This window comes from Amblyomma americanum, chromosome 2 (assembly GCF_052857255.1).
Source record: "Amblyomma americanum isolate KBUSLIRL-KWMA chromosome 2, ASM5285725v1, whole genome shotgun sequence".
NCBI classification, from domain to species: domain Eukaryota; kingdom Metazoa; phylum Arthropoda; class Arachnida; order Ixodida; family Ixodidae; genus Amblyomma; species Amblyomma americanum.
Window position 1 is genome coordinate 41,813,482 of NC_135498.1, and position 26,312 is coordinate 41,839,793.

Here is a 26,312-nt window from a genome sequence, read left to right on the forward strand (position 1 = left end):
GGTCGACGGAGTCGTGTTCGTCTGCGCGCGTAGCCATGGTTGCCGTCCGTTGCTTTACACGCCGACATAAACCGTCTGGGGACAAATCGTGGACATGAGTGCCTATCTGCCATCTCTGTTTCTAGAAATGTGCAGCTCGATGGATTCAAGGAGAGCTGACGTCATTGCAATCGGCGTCAGAATTCGCAAAGCTTATCGCGTATAAACTGGCTCGCGACTGGCCGCAGCGTTGGCTACATTTACCGTATCGTTCACTGAATTTACTATAAGCAGGACATGGTTGCCAACCAGGCCCGGTCCACCCAACGCCTTTGATGAGCTTCAGTGCCTAGCCCCGAAGCACTCCCGAACCCGTGATTCTTGCTAGTGCGAATGCGCGCGCCGAAGTGGGGTGTTGGAGGCTACTTTTCTTCTCTTTTGTTTTCTTGCAGTTCCACTGCGTCTCTTTAAGTCGTATAGAGCGGCCAGTTGATATGAAGGTTCATTTTGCCTTCATTCCATGCGTCCATGAATCTGCGCAGCCATGATAAGCGAGATACAGTACAGGAGTCAGTGCAATTCGCTGATTGCCTGTCTTATAGCCTTCTACCGGAAGTGGCGATGTTGGGGCATTGACCATGACTCGACGAAGCATCTGTTGCCGACGCTATTAGAGTGCATACAGTGTCCTCTCGGATGCATTAGATGGCGGCCATCGCGCTGGCCCGGCCTTGCTTGAATGCCACCCTGTCAATGTCGCGGCCTTTGTCGGAGAGGACGCCGACTATACGGAATACAAGCAGCCATTTTGATGCCCCTCTTGATGCACCCGCTGTTGACCGCTGCCACTGTATTGCTTTCAGGCTTAGGCCGCAATGCATGCAACTTACGCTAGGGTCTCCCACCTGAGAACGCCTCTATTAGCCGGCCCTCGTGCTGAAATTACTCCCCAGAAGACAGTCACGGTCGTTGTTTCTGACCGAGACTTATGGTTAAGATGAGTCATATAAGACAAGGACTGGACGTTTGGTATCGACTGCTTCCAGCGACAATGAAGAACCGTGGTGGTGTCCTCGCGAAAGTGATAATAGGGGCAGCGCTGACGTCCAACTTGATGCATCCAAATTTTGCGGTACGTCAGTTTTGCATTTGTGTTGCGGCGTTATTGGTGGAATCTGTGAAAGTTTTACTTGCACAAGTGTGACATTATACGTAATTAAGTTTAGCTGTTCTTTCAGTGTGACAATGCTCGCAATAGCCTTGGGGGTATTTGTGTAAATAATCGAGCGTCAGAAATCGTCAAGTTGCATCAAAACGAAAAATAATTGCGAGAGGGACGTACACACACTCGCTGGCCTTTCTGCCTCAAACCTCGACCTTGTCCTTCGTGCTTCACACTTCGCTGCATTCGCGCGCCGCATTCTTATCCAGCAGCCGGCAGACAGTCTCCTTTGTTTCGCTCGGCGGCGGCGATTGAGCCGTTCGACATGTGCGTTACCCGAGTTGACGGCTGGCTCCTGCGAGAACGCAGCTCGGTTGCGTGCTACGCCGCAGACTTTCTTTTACTGCTCTGTCTTTTTTAGCTCCGGTCGAGCTTTCGTTTTGGCTTTGTTTTCGATACCTACCTACTACGCGCGCTTGTGTTGTAGAGGAGGGAGGGGGGGGGGGGGGGGGGGCGGATGCGTTGTGGAAGGGAACTTCTCCTTGCCAAGAGTGCGCTGTCGTCCGGGAGCAGAAGACGATACACGTCGGCACGTGCTTCTGCGTTTTCCGGGCGCCCCGACGACGCGTTTGCGCGGGATGTCCGATGGAGGAACTACACGGCGCAGCCCAGGGAGAATGCATTCCAACCGTTGTACCCGGGATGAAAAAGAAACAGAAGAAAGAGAGCGAGAGAAAGTGAGAGTGACGACGCGAGGGATAGAACATGTAAAGAGTTGCTGTCTCATCCTGCTGTATTGCCCAGGCAATGAAAATGCTGAAAAAAAAAAAGTTGTCGATGTCCAGAATAGTGTCCTTACTGGCCCCCTGTATTGCATAAACGTAGAAAAAAAAAAGAAATTGGTACTGTGGAATTAACGTTAACAGACGAGGACAACTGCTGATTGTTTGCGAACGATAAAACTATAGGCACAAATATTTGGCCAAAAACGAGTGAACGGGAGTAAAGACTGTTATTCCGCCGCCTTCTGGTGCGGACGTGCACTTGGCGGTGTCAGCAGGCGAACGCTGTAGATATCGTTTACGGTGCTCAACGACGATTGCGAGGCCTTTTATAAAAGCCCAAGAAAGAGAGAGACAGGTGGTAGAAGAAGAGAGTACATATGGCACAAACTAGCACACATATTCTAAATGCACCTTCCCAGTGCACTGTGAACAGTGAGCATAATTATCCTACAATAACTAATAGAAAAAAAAACGACAGAATCTTGCCAAAAATGTGACAGTGTTTTGTCGTAACGACAGATTTTTCAATGGCGTTGTTGTATTCTTCTGTATTACTGCAGATTTTTTTGTTGTTCTGTGGCTACGACAAGGCACAGCACAATATTACAGAAAATTCTGTCGTTACTGCAAAAAATTCTGTTGTTACTACAAGTTCGTAGCCCAAAATACTGCAAAAAAATTTTTTTTTACGACAGAACATTTCCTGTTTTGCTTTACGACTAGGTATGCAAGCGAGTACACAAAGGCGCTCTTCATATTATTTAGCGCATACCGAATCCCGACAACGGGTCCAGGTGCTTTCCCTACAGACAAGCAACACCCACACGAAAAGCTGGTATTAATTATAGCGTTGTAATTATCTGCACAGTTTATTGAAAAAACCCTTGATATTGCTGCAATATCACTAACAAAACAATGGCTCTCTTAATTAATAATCCGAGGCAGGAAGCTAGACATGCAGACAGTACGATGAGTGCTTGGTATACCTGTAATACTGTTTGTAATGAAATATTGGATATAACGAATGAAGACTGCCCTTGGATGCCCGGCAAACGCAGGCTGTAACGAAGCTACGGCTACAACGAAGTAATCGCCAGGCCCCTTCAACTTCGCTATAACGAGGTTCAACTGTACTGCCGATCTGTGGATCCGCTTCAAGACGCTATGGAAGACAGGTATGGCCGTGCAACAGTGCTGGCTCGGGTCTTTGGATGGCTTTAATTCAAACAGCGCATGTTGAGCGTAAGTCGTAAAGGTGTATTAGAAATACAGGATACGTTAATGTAAAGCCTCCAAGACGTGTGTTACTCCCTCTTCACGACATATCCCAGCTTTTCTTTGACTTTCTACGCATTTCCTCTGGCCACTGTGTCCATTTCCAGCGGTGCCAGTTCTATACGCACATGCCTTATATTCCATCTCCGTGTGAAAATGAAATTGTTTGAAGTTGGCTCGCAATATAAAGGAGCTACATTAAAATATTAAAGTGCGAGACGACGTTGTGGAAAGCCGTTTGATATCACGCGAAATGCTTCACAGACCGCCTAACTTTCTCCGGAAAAGTTGTGTGTTGGGTTAAGACTAATGAGCAACGAAGCGATTCTGCTCGATACCTGGAGCCCCCATCGCAAGGAGGCTACGCATCCATCCTTAGACTATGCATCTGGTCTCCGCCCGCGTCTTGGCGTCCCGTGCTTTCATTTAGAGGAGTCTGCTTTGAATAATCAAACCTCCGCCACTGTATCGGATCGTCATCACGAAACGAGCCATCCTGCTCCTGGCACTCTGCCGCCGAAAACGATTTTCTAATGTCGCAATGTAGACGATGGGACTAGAGATCGAGACCTCTCCTACGACCAGGAATGTCAGAGTAACACGTGGCCCTTATCATCGTGTCGGCCCGTCTTTAACGTGTCGTCGCTTGCCGCCTCGTGGTTGCTTTGGCGAAGGGCAGCTTCGGTGGGTTTTCCTGCTTGGACCGTAGCCACTCGCTGGAGGCGTCGTTTAAAATGCTCATCTGGGTCTGAAAGGCGATTAGCTCTCACTGAATTGTGTGCAATCAGGTCACGATTAAGGGTCTGAGCGATCAGACTGTATCAAGGAGCTGACGGGTGTACGTGGCTGCATCTCGGGCTGTGGTTACGGTCACTTGAATGTTTCGTTCACTTTGATATACGCGAAGATTGACATCCCTTGCCTGAGAAGAACTAGATGGTGGGATGGAAAATCACCCTTCTTATAACCTTTTCGACGCTATGTGTGCAACTGTGTATACAGTAATGTAAACAGTTGTATACAGAGTTGTGTTCTCTCATGTACCTGGACTCGCAGTTTGTTGTTTAGAATGTTCTACAGGATACAGCTAACAGTGTTGTCCTCGTTTTCGGCGAATGTAACACTCTTAATATCGTAAATAGAGAGTTTTATTATAATAGTCAGTGAAAGCAGTAAATGATATTACTCGAAAGAGTGAGCTCAACAGCGCGCGTCCCTCTACGTAGTTACGCGATTAGATTTGATCCCCCCTAGAAATAGCAGTATCTTATTCTGGGTACCCATAGTGTCTTATGAATATCAAGAAAACAAATCGGTATCGAGTGCCCATAATATGCAGTGTGCTCAATATGCATCAAGTTCTTGCTTGACAAATCCTGCAGTGTTTCGATAACACAATTGGCAACCGTTGGGGCGCATATATTGCTGAATATTGTGGAATATTGTGCAGGCCTGCAGAAAATTAACAGTTGTCGTTTTCCGTCGCACAACTAATCGATTGGCTTTCTTAAGATGCGCACAAGTTTTTTAGGCGGAAAAATAGTTCTCAAAAGAAATGGCCGAGCGGCACCTGAAGAAATTAACATAACCCGCTACCCGTGTTGTATATCGTTCCGGTTACTTGCGGTACGCAACGTTCAGTTGCCGCAGTGTTCGCGCCAGCATGTAAGCGAACTGTCCAAAACCGAAAGAAAAAAAGCAATGACTATGAGCAAGTCATGTCCTGCAGTTCGAAGTTCAGCAGAATGCGCCTCCCTTAGCTAACCTTCGTGACCCGCGCCAATTTCTTCGCTGGGGAATATATTTGTTTGCGAAGGAAACGCCATCACCCCTTTCTTATTTTCCTTTCCCTCTTTCGCTCCTTCTCCACCTCAAGCGAAGGCAAGACGGTCGCTCTCTCGCCTCACGGATTGATTATGCATGCACGGCACGCGGTGCACCTATTGCCAGCTCTTCGTTGGATATCTATATCGCGGCAGGGATTCCGGTTTGGGGATTTACGTATGCGCGTACGCATATATAGCCTTCTTTAAATGTGAAAGCCGAGTCCAGGCTTATATAAAAGTAAATAAAAAAAGAATAAAAGCGTGTGCCCCTTCCCTTCTGACACCGCCACGATGCAGCTTCTATACACGTGCCTATATGGGCGTATGTATATGCGACGTCCGGGGAAGGGACTGCGCATCGAGTCTTAATCGCGTCCCGCCTAAAGGCATGCGAGCCTGTATTGGAGCCAGTACACGTGCTCGAGCGAAATTTGTTTTTGTTCTTCTACAAGCGCTTCGAAATACGTAAAAGAGATGGCCGCCTGGCTAACCTTGAAGATAGCATTGGTAGAGAATGAGGGAGGTTTGGCGTAATCGCTTTAATCCATCGAACTGCGCACCAGATCGCTCATTGCGCAAATGAACTTGCGGATGTGATATCGTACCGCTTTCCTAATTTATTTACGTTCATGCTTGGTTTTGCTTGATAAAACGTACTTTAATCGATGGTGTTGCCACCTCATTTTCGTTCTGTGTATGCGAGAGCAGCGTTTCTTGGTGTATATGAAAGCTCGGGAAATATTATCTGCCCCAGTATCGATAGCGTGATTCAAGGATGGTTTTCTTTTCATAGCTATGGCGACGAAAGATGGAGATTAACTGCGAATGGATTAGACTTGAGAAGCATGGAGGAGTGGGATGATGTATAGGGTCTGAAGTGATCTCTCGTTTAATAGAAAGCCGCGGAAAGATTTAATGCGAACCGACGCATCAGCTGACGGAGAGATTTCCTTGAGCCTGATGCTGGAATAAACAGCGAGAAGCAGATGATAAACGCACGCGAATAAGGCCTCATCGCTTAGTGAGTTTTAGAAAAATGGACTCGTTTCTTAATGGTCTCAGAGTTCACCGCTGCTTAATCAAAGAAGTAGTTTCTTTCTTTCTTTCTTTCTTTCTTTCTTTCTTTCTTTCTTTCTTTCTTTCTTTCTTTCTTTCTTTCTTTCTTTCTTTCTTTCTTTCTTCATCTGAAGCGTGTCCCGCAAACCGGTGTTTCTATAGGCTCGCCTGATAATCGCGGCCGCCGTGCATAATTTTCTATTTACTAACGTAATACTACGCCGTTTAAAGCGTGACGTTTCTGACTGTTGAGTTTGCATGGAAAAGGCATGAAATACGGCTGGGTTTCTGTACACCCCCTTTCCATAAGGAGAGATCCCATGTGGTTGCTTATAATTTACACGGATACAATATACGGTTTTGCGATATATGGTACGTTAACCTGGAGGAAGATTCACGTAAGCACGTTAATAAGTAAGCCAGCCTAACGCGGTCGTTTCTTTCGTTTTCCAACGCATTGTTACTATTTTTTGGCTTTTTAATAAAATAGTGTTACTATACTTTTTCCCGACCCGCGCCTTGTAATAAGACATGTTCATGCGACCTGGCAAGTTGTGCTTACTTTCTAGGAATGACCGCTTCATTTAAACCGCTGTCCTTCACTTCTTAACTTGATTATGGTTAATGTTTATGGCGCAAGGGCAGCTATATATGACCAAAGAGCGGCATGGCACAAGGGCTATCTTCGTTTGCACAAGATGGGATCAAATGCACATTTCCCAAGCATTTCACACCAGATAAGCCGAGTACCAGGCCTGGGGAAAGCTTGTACCCAGTGGCACAGGGGATCGAACCCCTCACCTTCCGCATACTATGCGAATGCTCAAACTCTAGGCCACCGCTGCGGTGCACTTTTTAAACTTGAACGAGCATTCAAAACAACTCCTCCCCCCCCCTTCTTCCTCTTTTAGTACGCCGTCGGGTCTTCCGAGTCTGCAGAGCTCGATAGGGCGACGGCCGAAAGCCGAAAGGAAGTTCGAACTATATCGGGATGAGAGAGGCAGCATGCAGGCTTGAAAGCTCGAATCGGCGCCCTGATAGTTGTTCGTTACAGCTCGCCGCTCCTGGCTGCGAGGGCTGCGTTGGTATATATATATAAATGCTTCTCGGCTTCGTTCTGGGAGGCAGCGCTTATCTCGTGCTAGGTGATGGTTTATTTTGAACCCGGCCGAGAGCCGGGCTTGTGGAATGTATACAGAGTGCCCTGGCACTGGCCGTTCCCGTTTCAGTCTACCTCGTACGACCTCGTACGTTTGCTTACGCTTTAAGGAACTCGCTGCAGTTGATGACCGGGAGCTTATCTTGGGCCCCCCTGAGTAATTACCGACAAATGCGTGTTTCTGGCTGCCCGAGATTGACTAGGAGAACGAAAGACATTTACGTAGGGTCAGTCGCAAGACTGTGTTTTGTTCGTTAATTCTGTTCGTGTGTTTGTTCTCTTCTTTGTTTGTTTTTGTTGTACCTGGGTGCGCGTTCATTAAATTATTCACAAAGCTATGGTCTGTAGGTCGACATAGTCGTCGATTTTTTTTTTTCAATTTTCAAGACAAATCATCAGTCGAAATGTCCTGTGGGCATCCTGAGACGACCTCCACATTTCCTTCTTGTGCGTGCGTGCGCAAATTCCCCTTCTAAAGTATCTGCCCCTTATGAGTGTCTGTAGACTTCTTATAGACTATATTGTCTTCCTATGTATATTTCGTTTAGCCTATCCTTAGCCTGTATACTGCCTATAGACAAGATGACTAATTGTGTATGGCCGTAAATCTATATACTGTCTATAGATCGTCTATAGAATTTCCTATAGAAAGTCTATATACTTTATTTACAATAGCCTGTGGACGATCTATAGACTGTATAAAGAAATTTTGTTAGGATGGGCTTTCCTCTTGCTCGTCGTACGGTCCTGACATCTGCATTTTCGACTTGTGTGTTGTGCGGATATATGCAAGAAAAGTGCGGATGCATAAGGAGGGAACATGGGTAGCTGCGCAATTTCTTACTCCTTATTGTTGAGGCGTTTTCGTCGGTCAAGTGATGTAATTAAGTGTCCTTTTTTTCTTCCTTACGCAGGTTCCTGCAGTGCGAAATGGGGTTACAGCGGTGAATTTGGTGAGTTCCAGAAAACCTCTGCCTGTTTTTTTTTTTATTCCGTAGCGAAATGGTTGCGGAGTTCGTCTACTACGGCCGAGGGACGCAGGATCGAATCTTTACCGCAGTGGGCTATTTTTAATGGGGGCGAAATGCAACAACTCCATTACTCTGTGCGATGTCGGTGCCCTTTAACGAACTCCATGTGGTGTGCGGCGTCCTCAAAGACGTCATGGGCAGCTTTGGGATGGAGTGGATTAAATACGCGGTCACGTGGTGGTGACTACAAGCAGGCACACAAACGAAGACTTCAGCGGTAAATCTTTTGAGGGAAACAACTACTCGGCGGTGGTAGCATCAAGTTAACTCGGCAGTCATTGTAATCAGATCGCCCGTCGCTCACGGTCGCTCATTGTAAGGTCTCTTAAGACGCTAACAACCATCTCGAACATCGCAGGAACTGCCATTCGTGATCATGATCTCTCCAGGACGCTCTGGTGGCGTCTCGAGTAGCAGTATAATTCGGTATCAATCCGGCGACCATATAAGCAAAGGAACGCGGAAAAAGAAACATAACAGTGCTTCGCGGCATTGCGCGGCGTGGCCGATTACTGCAAGGACAGTGGATGACGGATGGCAGCATGCATGGAGCGGAATGGCGATAAATGAGAACCATGCAGCGGACGTTGTAGCGAAATGTCTAGCTGCCGACAGCAAAACAGACCAGCACAGAGCACACGTTGGGAACGCGCTGCTCTAGGAGGGGGCGTATACAAACACATGGCCAGGCAATGAACCGTATCGTAGCCGCCAGTTAAAACTCTGGCCTCTGTCCACATCATCGCCAATCATAAACATTTTCCCCTTTCTCCTCCCCCAGCGCAGAGTAGTACGTCAGACAGGCATTGCTGGGACTGATCTCTGCTTTTATTTGTAAATATCTCTCTTACCCACTCTCCCGATTGTAGGGTTAGTCCAAAATCAACGTAAGCCTTTTTTCGGACGCAACGCGTGTGACCAACTATGGCCTCATTCACAAAGCTGCATAAAAAAATTTTACAGCGATAGCTGTTAAGGGCACGTTTCCCAGTTTTTCGGTGTCGGCGTTGGTGTCGTCGCAGTAACACCACGTCACTCTGGTTGGTCAGCATGCAGGGACAACGCGACGCGTTGAGTAGTCCGAACACAGTGACGTAACACGCACTCTACTAGAAAAAAGAGAAATAACGATAAATAATTAAAGAATACTATATTCACCGCTGGGTACCCTGATTCTCGCGTTGCGCAGTGGCAATCGTCCTGTAAGTTTTCTCATATTGATAAAGAACAGTGCATTTCCAAACGATATAAGGTGGCAAGGAAGCATCGTTCCTCGGCACTATTTTGTTTTGGTCTTGTACTGCATTCATTTAATATTTTCTTATAGTCCCAGCAAGGCTGTATGATAGCTTTCACTGGTCATGAATTTCCCCTGAAATTGTGGCGACAGAGCCAGTTACTACAGGAGGCGCTAGCATGGTTTGGAAAGCTATTTGTTACCGTCCTTCCATAAAACAACCCTTGCCCCATGGAGTGAGATTGCTGTGTAGAGAGGGTCATGAATAAAGCATTTTACTAAGACTTAGCGTAGAGTGATATGCAATGAGGAAGCATTGTTACCCAGTAGTCTCGAGATGTAGCATAAGTGTGTAGCATTAGAGTGTAGCCTTAGGCACGCAAAAATAAATAAATCAAGTCAAGCCAGTCAGTCCATCAATCAATTAAGCCAGTCAGTCCATCAATCAATTAAGTCAGTCAGTCAGTCAGTCAGTCAGTCAGTCAGTCAGTCAGTCAGTCAGTCAGTCAGTCAGTCAGTCAGTCAGTCAGTCAGTCAGTCAGTCAGTCAGTCAGTCAGTCAGTCAGTCAGTCAGTCAGTCAGTCAGTCAGTCAGTCAGTCAGTCAGTCAGTCAGTCAGTCAGTCAGTCAGTCAGTCAGTCAGTCAGTCAGTCAGTCAGTCAGTCAGTCAGTCAAGCCGAGTCAGTTCAGTCACTCAGTCCATTCGAGCCAATTAAGTCACTCCACCAGTCAATCACAAGACCACGTGCGCCGTTCGCGCTACAGCATGTTCAACGCACAGGCAATGCCGTGTTGGACACGATTCATTCCGCCGGAGTTCACTTCTTCAGTCAACAAGGGCGAGAGCGTGCGCGGACCACAGTTTCCTTTTTTTTGCTCGACGGAGCACACAAACGCGCTCGCACGCGAGACCATTGCTACTCTTTCGTTTGTCCGTCCCCAAGCTGGTCAAATAAATTACGCTCCACCGTCCAGCCCGTGCCCGCAGCGCGCACTCCAAACAGCACTCGTGAGCCGCACGCTGTGTCTGTCTTTAGCATATATTTCTTTTTCGATGGCCTCGCGGGGTGCGGGACGGATTCGGCGTTCGGGTTTCCCTCAACGTGAAGTCGTTGCGCGCGGCCGGCAATTTCTGTATCCATTGTCAGGTTGCTAATTTGTTTTTGCGTGAAAAAGTATACTTTATGCAATGAGGCATGCAATATAGTTGAAGGGTCAGACATAGCTAAACCTGACGTTGTTAAATCTGCACCGAAATCTCCGCAGAAGTGCGTTTTCTTATTTCGCCCCATCGAAATGCTCCCGTCCTGTGGCTGTCTTGCTTTGTCAGGCTGGACAGTTTGAAATCGAAACCTTATCGAAAAACACGACAGAAAATTTTCTGTCCTTACAACAGATATTCTAATAGTATCTTCGGGCCTGACCTTGTCGTAACGACAGACATTCTTGTCGTGACAATAAAACGTTCTCTCGTAACAACAACGCTTTCTGTAGTGTTCCTCAGTCGCTTGTTCTCGCAACAGATCCAGTTCTGTAACGGCCACAGGCGGCTGCACAATGCAACAGAAAGTTATGTTGTTACAACAGGATGACAGAAAATTTCTGTCGTATTTTGAGACCGGCTATGTCGTACTTTTTGGGCTGGGAATGAACATAACTCTTTTAACGCTTGTTAACAGCTTATCTTTAACCGAATACTCAATGTCATTTGCGTTGCTGTAATCACTCTTTCCGTTCTTCAGTTTTTTGCATTGCATGTCATCGCGATTATCCTCTCATATTTTTTCTTCTTCATCAAAGGAAACAGAGATAATATTTCAGTAACTCAATTAAACAAAAAATTATGAAAAGCCAAGGTAATTACGCCACAACTCGAAAGCCTCTTCCAAAGGCATCAAATTATTCCTGTTTATAGTGCCAGCCGCGGCTACATTATTATACGAGATTTTTCCCTAACCTCGCCACTCTGCCTAACTATTCATGGCGTTTCTTTCTCTCAGTAAACCCTAGGTTACTAGCTACGGGTTGTAATAAAGGATCGCGCTAGTTAAAAGTGGTGACAGAATAGGCCTCAAGATAAGCGAACAAAAATTATTTCCGCCTGAGTGTGACGTGGCCATTTTCTGTATAGTATTGTAGGGCTGTTGTCGCAACAGCGCCAGTTTTATTGTGGTGACAGGCGGCTGTGAAATACTTCAGAATTAGCTACCATCATGACAAAAATTTCCTTCGTTACAAGTCCCTTAATACTACAAGAACGCTTGATGCTTGTCGACGACAAAAGAAGCCTGCTGTCTTTTTCGGCCCGGGTGGCCCTGCGCTCTGGAGTCCCGCCCTGTTCATTACTCCTTTTTTAAATTTCAGCCAAAATATCCTCAACGTGTACGCCACATATGTAGGCATGTGCGAATATTCGATAATTTCGAATATTCGTCCGAATAGTTAAGTATTCGTGATTCGATTCGTATGTCATCATATGGAAAGCACACCATGCGAACGTTAGCACATTACCCAGTTGAGACACACACTATTTTCTTCCTTCACAGCAGATATTCTTGTAGTGTCTTGCGATTTGAACTTGTAACGACAGCAATACTCGGTGTATAAACACAATGGCTTGTTTCTAAATTAGCAGTCCCCAGTTGCCACGAAATACCTGGCTCTCTCGGTGCAACAGCAGCGGAGCAGTAATTCAGCAAATGTAATTTGTTTGTTATGTTGTTTCCAATACATGATATTTAACAATATCTGCAATCTTGTGCGGGGGTACAGGCGCGCAATCCAGCTCCAGGGCGAGCTTTTTGTCCGCGCTCCGAACATCCGGATGATGTAAATAAAATTTCGTCAATTGATTGATTGATTGATTGATTGATTGATTGATTGATTGATTGATTGATTGATTGATTGATTGATTGATTGATTGATTGATTGATTGCAGTTAGAGAGACGCCAGAAAACCGTTGCCGAGTTCTGGGAGTGACACTCGTCATTTTCGACTGAGGTGCATTTCCGCAACGAGATCGGCCACGTACAGGCTGGCTCGTTCGGTCGAGCGACCCCGGGCCTGAGATTCCGGAATTCCCCCTGAAAGTCACCTTTGTCGCGCAGGTCCGTACAACTGGCCGAACGTGGACACCAGCCCTAACGATAACCAGTGCGGCCGCAAGCACCAGTCGCCCGTGGACCTGGACGAGCGTTACGCCGAGTTCGACCCGGCACTCAACGAGATCACCTTCAGCGGCTACGACAGGGAGCTGGAAAGCCCGTCCATCGTCAACAATGGGCACACGGGTGGGTTACTTACCCAGCTTCCTTTTATATTGTTTTATTATATTGTGTACTTATCAAATGAGCTGCTCGGAGGCGAAACGCAAAAGGCGCCCGTGCGCTGTGCGATGTCAGTGCAAGTTGAAGATCCCCAGGTGGTAGAAATTATTCCGGAGCCCTCCACTACGGCACCTCTTTCTTCCTTTCTTATCCATCTCCCTCCTTTAACCCTTCCCTTACGGCACGGTTCAGGTGTCCAATGATATATGAGACAGATACCTTTCCCCCATTTCCTTTCCCCCCCAAAAAAGCAAGTATTATTATTATTATTATTATTATTATTATTATTATTATTATTATTATTATTATTATTATTATTATTATTATTATTATTATTATTATTATTATTCATTTTTGTATATCCTCTGGAAAACTGAGCAAACGTTCTGTTTGTTAGCGTCAGTCAAAATATACACCTCGAGTCTGGATGGTCCCACCAAAATTCATTAAATCAAATTGGAGAGGACACTTAAGCTCCGCCGTAAGGGTATAACGCGCTAGCGTAGTGGGTTAGGCTTTCCATTTTGAGCAATTTGACACATTTGAACGTATTTTTCATTTTTCAATTGTTTATTTATTTAATTGATCAATTACACATTTTAAGTTTTCTTAATTAGCATTATCAAACACTAGTTTTTCATTCTGAGCATTTTGACACCTTTGAACCTCTCTTTTTCCATTTTTTTTATTTCTTTAAATGATGAATTAATAAATTAATTACAACGATTTCATTAACTCGCCATCGCCTATCACAAACCAATCAATCATCAATCACTAGAACCACAAATTACTATGATATGATTCTTTTACGCAGCCCCCGATTATTTCCGGCAAGCGGTGCCGACTACTACTGTATACGCCGACCGCTTTTCAACTGAACGAGCTGTACACGCTGTCGCGTAATGATCTGCATATATAGTTCCAACAGTTCTTTTTGTATGACCTCTCTATGTTCTGTGCTACGGGTCTCCATACCTTAAAGGGACCCTGAAATGATTTTGATGGCCATATTCTAGTGCAACAGATATGTAGAGGTGGTTTCTGTGGCTACTCGAGTCAAATTTGAAAGCTCTGCGTGGACCCTGTAATTTAGAAATATTTTTTAGAAATCGCTGCTCGCAGTAGCTCGCAACCTCACCTCCGCGCGTCCCCTACCCCGATGACGTCAGTGGGCAATCTGGGCGAGCGCAAAGCTTTCAAATTTGACTCAAATACCCACAAAGACCACCTCTACAGATTTCTTGCACTAGAATATGCCCATCTAAATATTTATTTCAAGGTCCCTTTAAGAAACGGGCTGCAATGTCTTATGACGCCTATCAGTTAAATAAATACCTGACAGAAAGCTCATTTGATTGAAAATTGCAAGTAATCTCAATTACAAGCACGAGGACTTAGAGTTATTTTTGGCCGTTTTCATTGCTCGACGATGTTTTTAAGTGTCGCTTGCTCGAGGATGGCGGATATATAATATTTCTTGCGTTTTACGAAAAGTCCTTCTGCGCCTTGGCCTCGCAGTGCAAGTGTCGGCGTCGGAGGATCCCAACCGTTACATCGAGGGCGCCAACCTGCCAGGGAGGTTCCAGTTCGCCCAGTTCCACTTCCACTGGGGCGCCAACTCAAGCCGGGGCTCGGAGCACACGATCCGCGGATTCCAGTACCCTTTGGAGGTTCGTTAGGAGGCCTCTGTCATGGGATTTCCCCCAATACGCCCTACATCCCGGTTATCTACACAGTGTATACTATTTTCACTCCTTAATTAGTAGAAGAAGGGTATCTATGATAGAAACAACAATACCGTGTCACATTTACTTCGTAAAAGTAGAAGTGAAGCAACGATGCCACTTTTACTCCTTTCTGGAGTAAGAGTATTTGGGGAGTAACTGCGTTGCCACAGTCATTAGTGTCTTAAAGAAAGCATTACTCCTCCAGAGAATCACTGACGTAGTTAGTTCCCACAAGGACTAACAGTTCATTGGATTAGGTTGAAACAGTTAGCCTCAGTTTGGTTAGTTCCAGAGAATCATTGAAGTATAGTTAGCCCCCCAAGGACTAACCGTTCATTGGATTAACTTGCTGCAGTTAGTCTATCTAGTTTTGGCTTAGAGTTAAGTTTGGTGGCCTTCGCATTGTATACGCAAAGTTATCCGCTCGTAGTGCGGTAATGGAGCGTGGACGTTAGAACCGTTCTTCCTTTGTCAATTGAATTTGTCGCCATGGCAGCGAATGCGCATACGTCGAAAAAAATGCAGTTGGTTGCCATGTTGACAGATAATGGCGACTTGGGCGAACTAGCGGGCATGCATGGCACAAAAATACATCAGAAAAGACAATACAGATAGCATACAGTATATTCTCAACACATATATTATAGCGCTCATATACTGACAAAACATATTTCTGTATGGTTATGCTTGTCTCTCCTCATAATAAACCTTTAATTGATAATCAGCGCGTGTATCGTCCACTCTTGTTGTGTCCCTTGTTTTTCCGCCCTACTTTTCTGCCATGTCGTGTCGTTGCATTTTGCTATCTTTCACGTTACAACGTTTACGAAAATCATATCGGCCTCATTTCACTGATATTAGTGCTATCCGCGTGTCCCTTGCATTGCTTCAGTAAGCGCTGACTTCTCTCATTGCAACAGGCTCACGTGCGGTGTGTCTTGACACATTTCGTTGCAGCTTCATTTGGTGCACTTCAACGCCAAGTACGGCAGCGCTTCCGAAGCTATGAAGTACCAAGACGGACTCGCCGTCGTTGCCATCTACTTTGAGGTAAGTCAATGAAGCTGCTTGACAAACGTGTTTCTCGCACCGGTGTGTTTGCATTGTCACTGTGACGACTGCATACTGCTGTTTTTTTTTTTCTGATGGGTATTCGAATGTTACGGGCTACGCGGACATCATTCAGCGGACATACGCTCAGTAAATGCTTCCTAGAGTGCGGCTTTGCAGTTATGTGACGCAGTATACGCATGCTTGAGCGACGCATTGGCTTTCGCGCTCCTCACTGTGTCGTGAGTATACCACAGCACAAGCTCCACCCAATCGTTGTTTGTAAACTTACACATCTTTAATCCGATCAGCTACTTAAGGTGTGGTCAGTGCAAACAGCAACGCAATAAACCAGTGCAAGTGTAGTTTATTATTACAAAGCGCTACAAGGTAATTAACACCGTTGTACAGGGCCATTGCAAATCGGAAATTTTCTACAATGGAACGCTATAGTCTAAAGATGGCAGCCTTGTTCAGCCGATGCAGTGGGTGTAGTGGTAAATTTCCGTCACGCCCGTGCGCGTAGGTGAGCCCGACACCCAACGAGGATCTGAGCGGGATCGTGGACGCACTGAAGAACGTGCGGTTGAGCGACCACAAGGGCACCAGCCTGCAACAGCCCGTGGTATTGAGCCGCTTCCTGCCGCGGATGACCCGCCAGTACTTCCGCTACCCGGGCTCCCTGACCACGCCTCCGTGCTCCGAGGCGGTCACCTTCACTGTTATGACCACGACGGTGCCCATCAGCGAAGAGCAGGTACGTAGAAGCAGGGCCGGCTATGGGGCTCTTGCTCTTTCATCGAGCAGTTGTTCCTTTTGCTTGTCAGTCGCAGTAACTTGAAGCAGGTTGTGGTATATACAAACCAGTAGGAAGTCAGCAAAGGTAACCGGAACAAGCATCCTGGGCTGCCTTTTTTGTGTGTTGTGGACCGTGTTGCCTTTGCTGTCTTTGTCCCGGTTGCGCTACTATTTCAAGGTACGTAACAATATGCCTGGCAACGTATTTTACCCTGTAGTTGTAATAATCACGTGCGTTGGTGGTCGTGCATATGCAGCATCGGCCAGCCACTGCTCCTAGCACAACCCTTCAAACCTCGGACTATGTTATAGACCTGTTCACTGATTGCAGCTCAAGGGGAGGTTTGAAGCAAATTCAAGGTGGCAAGAGCATATAGTGACCAACTCTCTTGATTTTTGTTTTACGTAAAGACAAACAGCAAAAGATTCGTGCACGCTTGAATGGTCACCCCAGATTGGCATGAATAAAGTAGGTCTTTGATAAGGGGCACGGCTGGCCGCCTTTACTATAACGGTTAATGGGCACACTGGGCAGCGGCAGTAAATCGCTGTTCGTGCTGCTTATTTAGCTAAACAATATATCCTTCTATGTATGCGTTGAATACAACTACAAAAAATCAAACGTGACCTTACACTATGGCACGAAATCGCGACGCAGGATGCCTTCCACCTGCGCTATACTGAGCAGCGGAAGGAACATGTTTCAAAACGCAAAAATTTAAACAAACGCAATGCGCTGAACTGTTTTCACCTTACGTCCCGTAGATAGCGGTTTTCTTTCTCTGTGTAACTGCACAGCGCTATGAAAGCTAGAGCGGTCGTCAGCTACGCAGTAGCCTACACTGCGAATCTGCTGCGCATGTGATCGGTTCGGTCATTGCCGGAGTAAGCGCCATGCTGGTAGACCACGGTAACCACGCAACGCTGCTAGGGCTCAGTAGTGTGGAGAGCTGGGCGAGTTGTTACAGTCAAAAGTTCCCAGGCCACAGTGTCTGCTTTTAAGCAGTATAGTCTGCCAGTTACGACATCCGCGAAACTCAAAATATCTGTAGAGGATAAAAGAAGCGTCGTCCTAACCTCTTACAACGTTGATAGCTTTATCAACGTCTGAAGTGCCAGGATTTACCGAAGAAAAGCAGACCTCGCGGCCTGGGAACTTTTGACCAACCCTGTACATATCTGGAAGAATATAAACAGCGGAAACGTCGCCGAAGAGAGTAAAGACATGCAGTTGATAGTACAGCATCGTCCCGTGTGTCTTGCGCTGTTTCCGCTGGTTATATTCTTACAAAGCTGCAAGGGCTCTATCGGAACTAGTCACGTGTACCATTTTTGCGCGCGAACAGCCGCGTGACTTCGGCCCCTAATACTTTAGAGCTTGCAGAACACGGTATACAGGTGCATGATATAATGAGACACCGTCTGTCGGATCCGTCGAGCAGTTCGAATCCGTATACATATAATACGGATTGGCCACCGCAGCGGTGGCCAAGTGGTCGGTGCGGGGCTCGATCTCCAGTGCCGCCGGGTACCCACCGATGATACAATGGGCACAAGCTTTCCCCTGCTCGGTGCTCGGCTTATCAGGGTTGAAATGCGTGGAAAACGGGTCTTGACCCCACCTTGAGTAATCTAAAATGCCTTGTGTCATGGCGCTCTTGGGCCATAGATGCCCTTGCGCCATCACATATAATCAAACTCCTTTCGACTGACCACCAAGTGATAACATACATCCGCATTCTTCTTCTTTCCGCCCGCCCTCCCATGTGGCTTCCTTTGCCGACCTGTCGACAACACACAGCTCCAGCAGTTCCGGCTCCTCCGCACCGGAAGTGACGAGAGCTCCTCCCTGCTGGTGGACAACTTCCGGCCCACGTTCCCGCTCAACGGCCGGCGCGTGTTCAAGAGCTTCCCGTCGTCGGCGACGCGGCTGGGCCTGGGACCCGAGGGTTTCCCTTCGGTACTACTCTGTCTCCTTGCCTTGGGTGGTGGACGGCTGTTCATGCTGAGCAAGTGAACTCTCTGCCGCTCGGTGTCCTCGCCGCAGCCGCTGCTTGTTCCTCCTCCTCCGCCAATCTGCATCTGGTCCGCCGCGCCTGCATCTGCGCAGACACACACACAAAGGACATGCCATTCACACCCGAAGAAGACACACACACCCACCAGCAGCCGCTGGCCACCGGCCAGCCAGCATCGACTGTAGTATACGTATAGAGAGTGCAAGTAGTCCTCTCGCATACCCTTCCCGAAGACGTAGGCTTCGCACCGAGGGCACCGACGCTCTTCTTAGGCACTACGAAAGACGTCTTTCTTCTGCGAGCACTTGTCAGCTCGCAGAACCGCCAACTATAACACCGTGTGCTGTGTGCAAAGTGCCGATAGGAACTTTTTATGGAAACCAAGGGTTCAGTGTTCAAAGAGTTTATCCTGGTGAACCTAAAGCAGATTAATCAAACCGTGACTAAGTGAAAGCTATAGTTGTAGGCTTCCAGGCAAACTGTGGCCCTGATTCTGGAAGCAAGAGGTCACACTCGCGCGCTGGTGGTAGCTGAATGGAAGACGAGGCAGTCTATTGTTGCCGCTCCTCCTCTTGCGGTGTTGTGTAAAGATTGTAGAGGCGAAAGCAGGGCCTTCTTTCCGGCACTTGCGTCAAGCGGTATGCGTCGTTCTACCGTGCTGGCTCTGCCAAACAGCGCCAAGTGATCGATTGTGGCGTTCTTGGAAAAGCGTTCCTTTAGTGGTTTTCACAGACTTACGACAAACTCAGAGTCATGTCTGCCGGTTTTGTTGCGGAATGCAGGAAATAGCCTGCACTTTCGTCATTGTGGAAGGCTTGCGCACGTTGCTTCAGATTTCGAAGACAATGTTCATTACTGTCGGTATGGTTATGATATGGCTGTGCCCTTCGTATGAGGCAGGCGCATATGATGAACGTTTATTATTTTTTTTTTCAAAGCAGTTTCTATTTTTACGCCACCCGTTAAGGCAAAGAGTAGCCTGCCACTACGGTTTCCATGAACTAAACTCCCGGAGCTTTGAAAAACAAGCTTTCTACAAAATGGTCGCCCGAATGCGCGCAAGCTGTAACTACGGTTTCCATGAACTAAGCTTCCGGAGCTTTGAAAAACAAGCTTTCTACAAAATGGCGGCCCGAATGCGCGCAAGCTGTAACTACGGCTTCCATGAACTAAGCATCCAGAGCTTTGAAAAACAAGCTTTCTACAAAATGGCGGCCCGAATGCGCGCAAGCTGTAACTACGGCTTCCATGAACTAAGCATCCAGAGCTTTGAAAAACAAGCTTTCTACAAAATGGCGGCCCGAATGCGCGCAAGCTGTAACTACGGTTTCCATGAACTAAGCTTCCGGAGCTTTGAAAAACAAGCTTTCTACAAAATGGCGGCCCGAATGCGCGCAAGCTGTAACTACGGCTTCCATGAACTAAGCATCCAGAGCTTTGAAAAACAAGCTTTCTACAAAATGGCGGCCCGAATGCGCGCAAGCTGTAACTACGGTTTCCATGAACTAAGTTTCCGGAGCTTTGAAAAACAAGCTTTCTACAAAATGGCGGCCCGAATGCGCGCAAGCTGTAACTACGGTTTCCATGAACTAAGCTTCCGGAGCTTTGAAAAACAAGCTTTCTACAAAATGGCGGCCCGAATGCGCGCAAGCTGTAACTACGGTTTCCATGAACTAAGTTTCCGGAGCTTTGAAAAACAAGCTTTCTACAAAATGGCGGCCCGAATGCGCGCAAGCGGTTCGTTCTCTCTGGAATTTTCGTATTTTTTTTTCGTACTGGTTTATTCCGACGAGCGCTTCATTTTAGTAACGGAAGTTTGCGTCTTGTTCCTGGAATTCGATGTGAACGGGACTGCCGACCTTGAGAATATAACGTTTCAGACGCCTGCCGTTAAACCAGCTTGTGCGCAGCTGTAGGTTCAAAATAGGGGATATTTTCTAGAATGATTGCTGTTCTTTTACCGATTTGTGGAATCTGACCAGAACTATTCCTTACCCCCACCCCCGACCCTTAAGGAATTGAAAACACGTTTCAAAATCGAAGCTGTTGGTACCTAAAGTATTTTTTTCCTTGTATTCTGTTAACGCGGCAATGAGTTCAGACAAAGAAGTATTTTTGCCTGTAGTATCACCCAATGGCCTTGAAGTATGCAGCAGTATGAAGTGTAGGCAGTCCAAAGAGAAATCTCGCATCTTTTTGTCTATAGACTATAGGCGACAGAAGAAGTGGTCTTTGCTAGAAGCGAATCTGTAGGAGGCACCACGTAACTATTAAAAAAGAATGAAATCGGGTCGACATGTTTGCTAGCCCTGTACTTATCACAACCCTCGGGTAGCATAAGCTTTATAAAGCGTCACAGAATGCCAGTTCAATTATTTTGCATGCTGACGGTCGCCAGTTTTTAGTTTATGAGGCATTTTTGTCTTCGGAATAGTGAATCATATAGCTTCGCCGCTTTTATTTTTCATTAGCCCGCTATCTTTGAATGTTCTTGTCTCCCACAAAACAAAAAAAGAAAGATATATTAGATTTTTAGTGCAGTTACAGGCGTTGAACAGTTTAAATATTTTACTTAACTGCGCCGAGTACTTCAAACACTTGAACACTTAACCTAAGTGCGACCTACTGAGGCTGATTAGGAATCTCGCAGCTACATTAACTATAGTGCTAAAACGCGATATTAGTTGGCTTCTGTCACACGCGGGTACATGTCAGCTCATTCGCCATGCCACTCGACTGTGCCGTCGAAAGTGCCCGACCTTCTTGCCGTTGCGTTGCCACAGAAATGAGACAAATAACTCGTTGCGGATTTACTTATTACTTTATCTTCAACGTATTGTTTTGTCGCATACAAAGAAGAACATGTCGGAAGGGACATCACGATGTTGCACACGTTGCACACTTTCTTCTTACATGTTCATCATTGTTTGGGGCAAAAAACAAATAGCCATACAATCCGTACCGCATTCTTCTTTAACGCGTTGTGAAAACTAGGCTCTGTGCCCAGTGAACACTCCACCGGAACTTTCAGGACTTGCACCCGTTGTACGTATACATCAGAGGTGTCTGAGGGTGACCCGGTGTGCTCGCACTTTCATTGTGCCAAAAGGAATAGCATAACATGTCCATCAACGCGCGTTCGTGTGAGCGAGTCATTCTACAACACGCGATACACATTGTGTAAACGACGGTAAATGCTTGAGCAGAATCCGAGAAGACACACCAGAAAGATGTACACAGTAAATGCCTAGGCTTTTACAGTGAGGCTTGCGGTGGTGTCTGTCTTCCAGGACTGGAGGTGTGTTACGCGCGGCAGCTGTAAGGTGTAACACAGAGACCTTTATTTGCACTGGGGCTTATAGTTGTGGACCCACTATGCTCAGGGACAACTTTAGGTGGCAATGCAGCAGAGGCTAGGTAGGATACGGAGAGAGACGGGCCATTGTCCCCGTGCCGTGGGTGGTGGATTGTTTGTTCGGAAACTAGAGGTGCGGATGGATGAAGGAGGGAAGTTGGAGAGGCGGTGCGGAGTCGCTAGGGCTGAGGAGCCCACTCTCTACAACACGGGGCCAAAGGCCCGTCTGTTTCCCTTTCCTGCTTTGCCTCTGCTACACTGCCAAGAAAAGTTGTCCCCGAGTATAGTTTCGGCTTTGGACTCAATCTCTCAGATCGGCTGTCCAATGGCATTATCATAGCACTCTGAGCGCTTAATTTTTTCCCTTTATTTTCGCAAGTGTGGTTAGGAGATGTGTGAGAGGCATTGCGCTCCAATTAGTCATGGAGCCAGCTATTGTTGTCCTGCTGTTTTATTATATTCTTCGAGGGTTTTGTCGGCACTGTGACGAACGCGTCAGGCGGTCTACGTGAAGCCAGACTCCAGAACTGAAGTATTTCGCGTTCCAGGAGGCGTGCGCCTCACACCTTTTTTTTTTCTAGGTCCTTGTTGGACGAAGCCTATCATATACTCGATGAAGGCGATGATTTTTCGAGCGAATATCTTAAGTTATGTATTCTGTCAGTGCGGTCATTGCATTGTTGCTGTTTTCGCCCTAAATGCCGTTGAACGTCGGTGCTCTGAAATACTGGCCATGTCGTGTGAGGGTATCAGCTGGTGTATACAGTTAACGTATCAGTTAATATCAGTGTTATGCAGCCGCATTCGCTATTATAGAGCACAAGACAAGCTCGTGAACTGGTTTTTCTTAAAGCCGCAAGAATGTAAAGATATGCAGAAGATCGAGAAACGATTGGAGAATACAATGGGCTCCTCTGTGAGGTGAAGAAATCACAATAACAAAAAGCTTAATTTCTTGTTTCTGCAGCAGTTTTTTACACGTTTGTGAAAGTGACGGGGATATGTTTTAGCAGTGGTTCATTACCAGTCGTGTTTCGATCGCATCCTAGCTGCCAGTACTAATGTGTCATGACAGAATAAGGCCGAAACTTTTTAAGAGTCACAAGCTGCCTTGACTTGTAACAATGTTTGCGCAAAACAACCACACTGATACGAAAAACAAAATGAACACTGACCTCGAGTAAATGGCCGGTAACTTAAGAGACTGCTCGTGTGGTAAAGCTTCAGAGCGTTTAAAAGCACGCTATGCATCTAGTGTTCTGTCATACCGACGGAAGTGCACTCCTGCTTCTCCAGTAGCTTGTTTTTCTGACACACCTGGAATTGTGCAGTTCTTAGCATTAATGGAAAAATTGCTTTATGGCGTCGAAACTCTAGAATGTGCAGTATTGGTAAAAAGGTCGTTTAGTCACTTCGCTCTTGAGTGTTCCTGGTGTTTTAAGCATTCGGGCTATCAAATCCATTGTTGTCTTTTCTTTCGAGCTTTTGATCTCGAGATAGTGCCACAGTCTGGTGATGCGCGATGTGGCGCGGAAACATCTAAAAAGCACTGCACTTCCTTAGTGCAGCTTCAGTGCCCACCTGATTTTCATGCAAAAAAGTTCTGTAGTGGTCTCAGAAGCATATGGGCTGTCCGCATGTAGTTTCCTTTACTTTTATAAAGCGCAAATCGCCAGTGTTTTGCGGCGGCTTTTGACACCTTCCGACAGTGACTTTTGAAGTAGTGAATGGTTTTGAGACATTTCTCGATGACGAGCTGCTCCGATTCCGTGGGACCTATGATTGTTTAGCTGCCATTACGAGCTCAAAAATGTACACAATGCTAGTGCTGACACGATCACTTTAGACTGACCGTGGTTTAGCTTTTCTGGGTTACCGATGTAATCGTTCTGAACCCGGTTCAGTTTATCTTCCGTGCAAGTCATATTGATTTATTACGCTGCGTCATGGCTACGTCAGTTTTATTTTTGTTGTTGTTGTTGGAAGCCCGTGCAGTCAGGTTCTCTTGACGCAGCGCATACTTACGTCGGGCGGTGAACTCCTAGCACGGTGCTACAGCGTGAGTCGCTCTCAGTTCCTGGAGTCTTACGTCACAGCGAGTCGTTGCGTTCTCTGTACACACATCATGCTTCGTCCGGTGTTTATTGTTGTTGCCATTGTTGTTGTTATTGTTGTTGCTCTTGTAATAGTTATTTAATTTCGCAGTTCGTGTAGTCCGCGCTTCGTTTTCTCTCTGTATAGTTACGTCATTGTTGAGCGGCCGCGCCACCTGCCGCCAAAAATATGTTGTAAAAATCGCAACCATATCAATACGCTTGCGCCTTGCTTGCCCTTACAAAGATTTCTTTAAACATTCTATAGACTATCCATAGATTTATGTCTATAAAGTCTAAAGACTGACTCTAGACAAACCCTAGGGAACAGTCTATAGGCAATGCAAATCCTATAGACAGTCTATAGACAATCTATAGATTTATGGCCATACACTTTTATTAGAATTTTGTCTATAGACAGTCTATAGACTATGAATAAACTAAAATAAATATCTATAGAAAGGCAATATAGTCTATAAGAAGTCTATAGACTGTCTATAGATCATTTTTGTAAGGGTGGAGCGAAGTGAGCTAGCCTTAAATCGAGACAGCTTTTCACAACTTGCTGTGCGAGTTTTCTGCGAGTCCGGCGCACGCAACAGGTAGCGTTGAAGACAGGTAGCGTTCTCCACAACGAGGACGCTTTGCGAACTGTGCACTCTCTGTAGGGATTACGGAAGCCATGCACGCCGCCTTCTAAGTCAGTGCACGATATCTGTCACGGATTTGCAGAACGACCGGTTGCTTGGTTGCATTGGTGACTGCTAGCGAATCGATTTGAGGTTAGCTCGCGTATTATCCCAAGTGGATGCGCAGGAGTTCGCGTGACATTCGACGCGCATAACGACTCCGAAGTCAAAAAGTGGTGGGCGCTGCTTGCCGGATTTGTTTGTCACACGGCGCGCCCGCCGCCTCGACCTCCGTTTGTGCCTGGCATACATAGTTCGTTCTTCGCCTTTCGAGTGGCGTCAAAATGCGACGGAAAAAGCAAGACGAAGTGAAAAATAAAGCAAAGGAGTTTATATTTATTCCGCAATAAAGGACATGTTCGTTTGACGACGTTGCGTTCACGCCTGTTTCTTCTCTACGGCTTTCTCAGTTTTACTTATCGTGTTGAGCTCTGAGCGAGCTCAGTGCTTTGTCTTTTCTTTTTTTGCGCGACCAGATGTGGTTGGTATACCTTAAAGTGCGTACTGACACCGAAGCTGGAACCAAAGTTTGCCAGCGTGCGCCACCTAGCCGCTGATGATAACATTCTGCCGTCACATGCGAACGTCTGCCTATACCCATGGTTTGCAATTGGAGGTACTTAAGCCTTTAGCAAGTGTGACTAATGAGGGCGACGAGAATGATACTGTAAATAACACCGCGGCAGTATTGAAATTAGTGCAAGGCATAAGAGCAGATCATTGAAGGTGCTCAGAGAATTTTCAATTTTTCCTCGCTACCAGAGCAACGAGCTCAATTCCAGCAGGTAAACCCTTTTTTGGTACAATACTCGCCAATCTGTACTGCGCATTTAGCCAATCAATCAATCAATCAATCAATCAATCACTGGATTGTTTGGTCAGTCAGTTAATGAATGGCTATTCAATCAACCAGGCAGTTCGTTCGTTCAGGTAGTTGCTCGGACACTTAAAATTAATGAATAAATCAAGCAGTTCTTTGGTCATTCAGTTAATTAACGAACTAGTAAAAATAACCAACCTAGAAAACATATCGGCAGTGGTCAACGATGTCAGCGAAATTCGTTTCCGGTAGGTATACCACGGCTGAACATTATATATACTGCACACAACGCCGCAGTTTGCTGACGTGCGTGTTCTATCAGATGAAATTTATATGCGCTTCAATCAAGATGCGTGGTGGTAGTATGCATACAGTGTGTCATATCCTATACAACTGCCGGCTGCATTGCTTATTTGTGTTTGCTTTGTCTGTTCGTCCTTTCCACGAGAGCAACCGTCTACGTCGTGACGATGTTTTTGCGTTGGGATTGCGTGCACGAGCTGCCTTTGTGTTCCCGTACTTCCTTTCCGCTCTTCTCTCTCTCTCTCTCGCTTTGAACTTTTGAACTTTGAACTTTGAACTTTTCTTCCTATGCTGTGGTTTTTCCTCACATTGGGCCTGGCTTTGTGGTATGGTATGGTATGGTATGGTATGGTATGGTATGGTATGGTATGGTATGGCATGGCATGGCATGGCATGGTATGGTATGGTATGGTATGGTATGGTATGGTATGGTATGGTATGGTATGGTATGGTATGGTATGGTGCTGCAGGTGGCCTGCGAGGGACGCCATAGTGGAGGGCTCCGGAATAATTCATCTCTCCTAGCTGGTGTTTTCTTAACGTGCATCTGCATAGAAGCAGTGCAGCAGTGACCCCCTGCGGTGGTCCAGTGGCTACGGCGTTCTGGTGCCGCGCGTTTAAAA

The 26,312-nt window shown here is 46.4% G+C and overlaps 1 protein-coding gene across 2 annotated transcripts in view; it reads left to right on the top strand.

Moving 5' to 3' along the window:
* LOC144121096 (carbonic anhydrase 2-like) overlaps positions 1-26,312 on the top strand; it is a 94,826-nt gene that overhangs the window by 55,081 nt on the left and 13,433 nt on the right. For both annotated transcript variants that reach the window (XM_077654042.1, XM_077654043.1), the window contains exons 2-7: positions 8,157-8,195; positions 12,618-12,800; positions 14,355-14,506; positions 15,521-15,613; positions 16,140-16,370; positions 18,213-18,371. In XM_077654042.1, the coding sequence (XP_077510168.1) occupies positions 8,157-8,195; positions 12,618-12,800; positions 14,355-14,506; positions 15,521-15,613; positions 16,140-16,370; positions 18,213-18,371 (857 nt within the window). The remainder of the gene's footprint in view (positions 1-8,156; positions 8,196-12,617; positions 12,801-14,354; positions 14,507-15,520; positions 15,614-16,139; positions 16,371-18,212; positions 18,372-26,312) is intronic.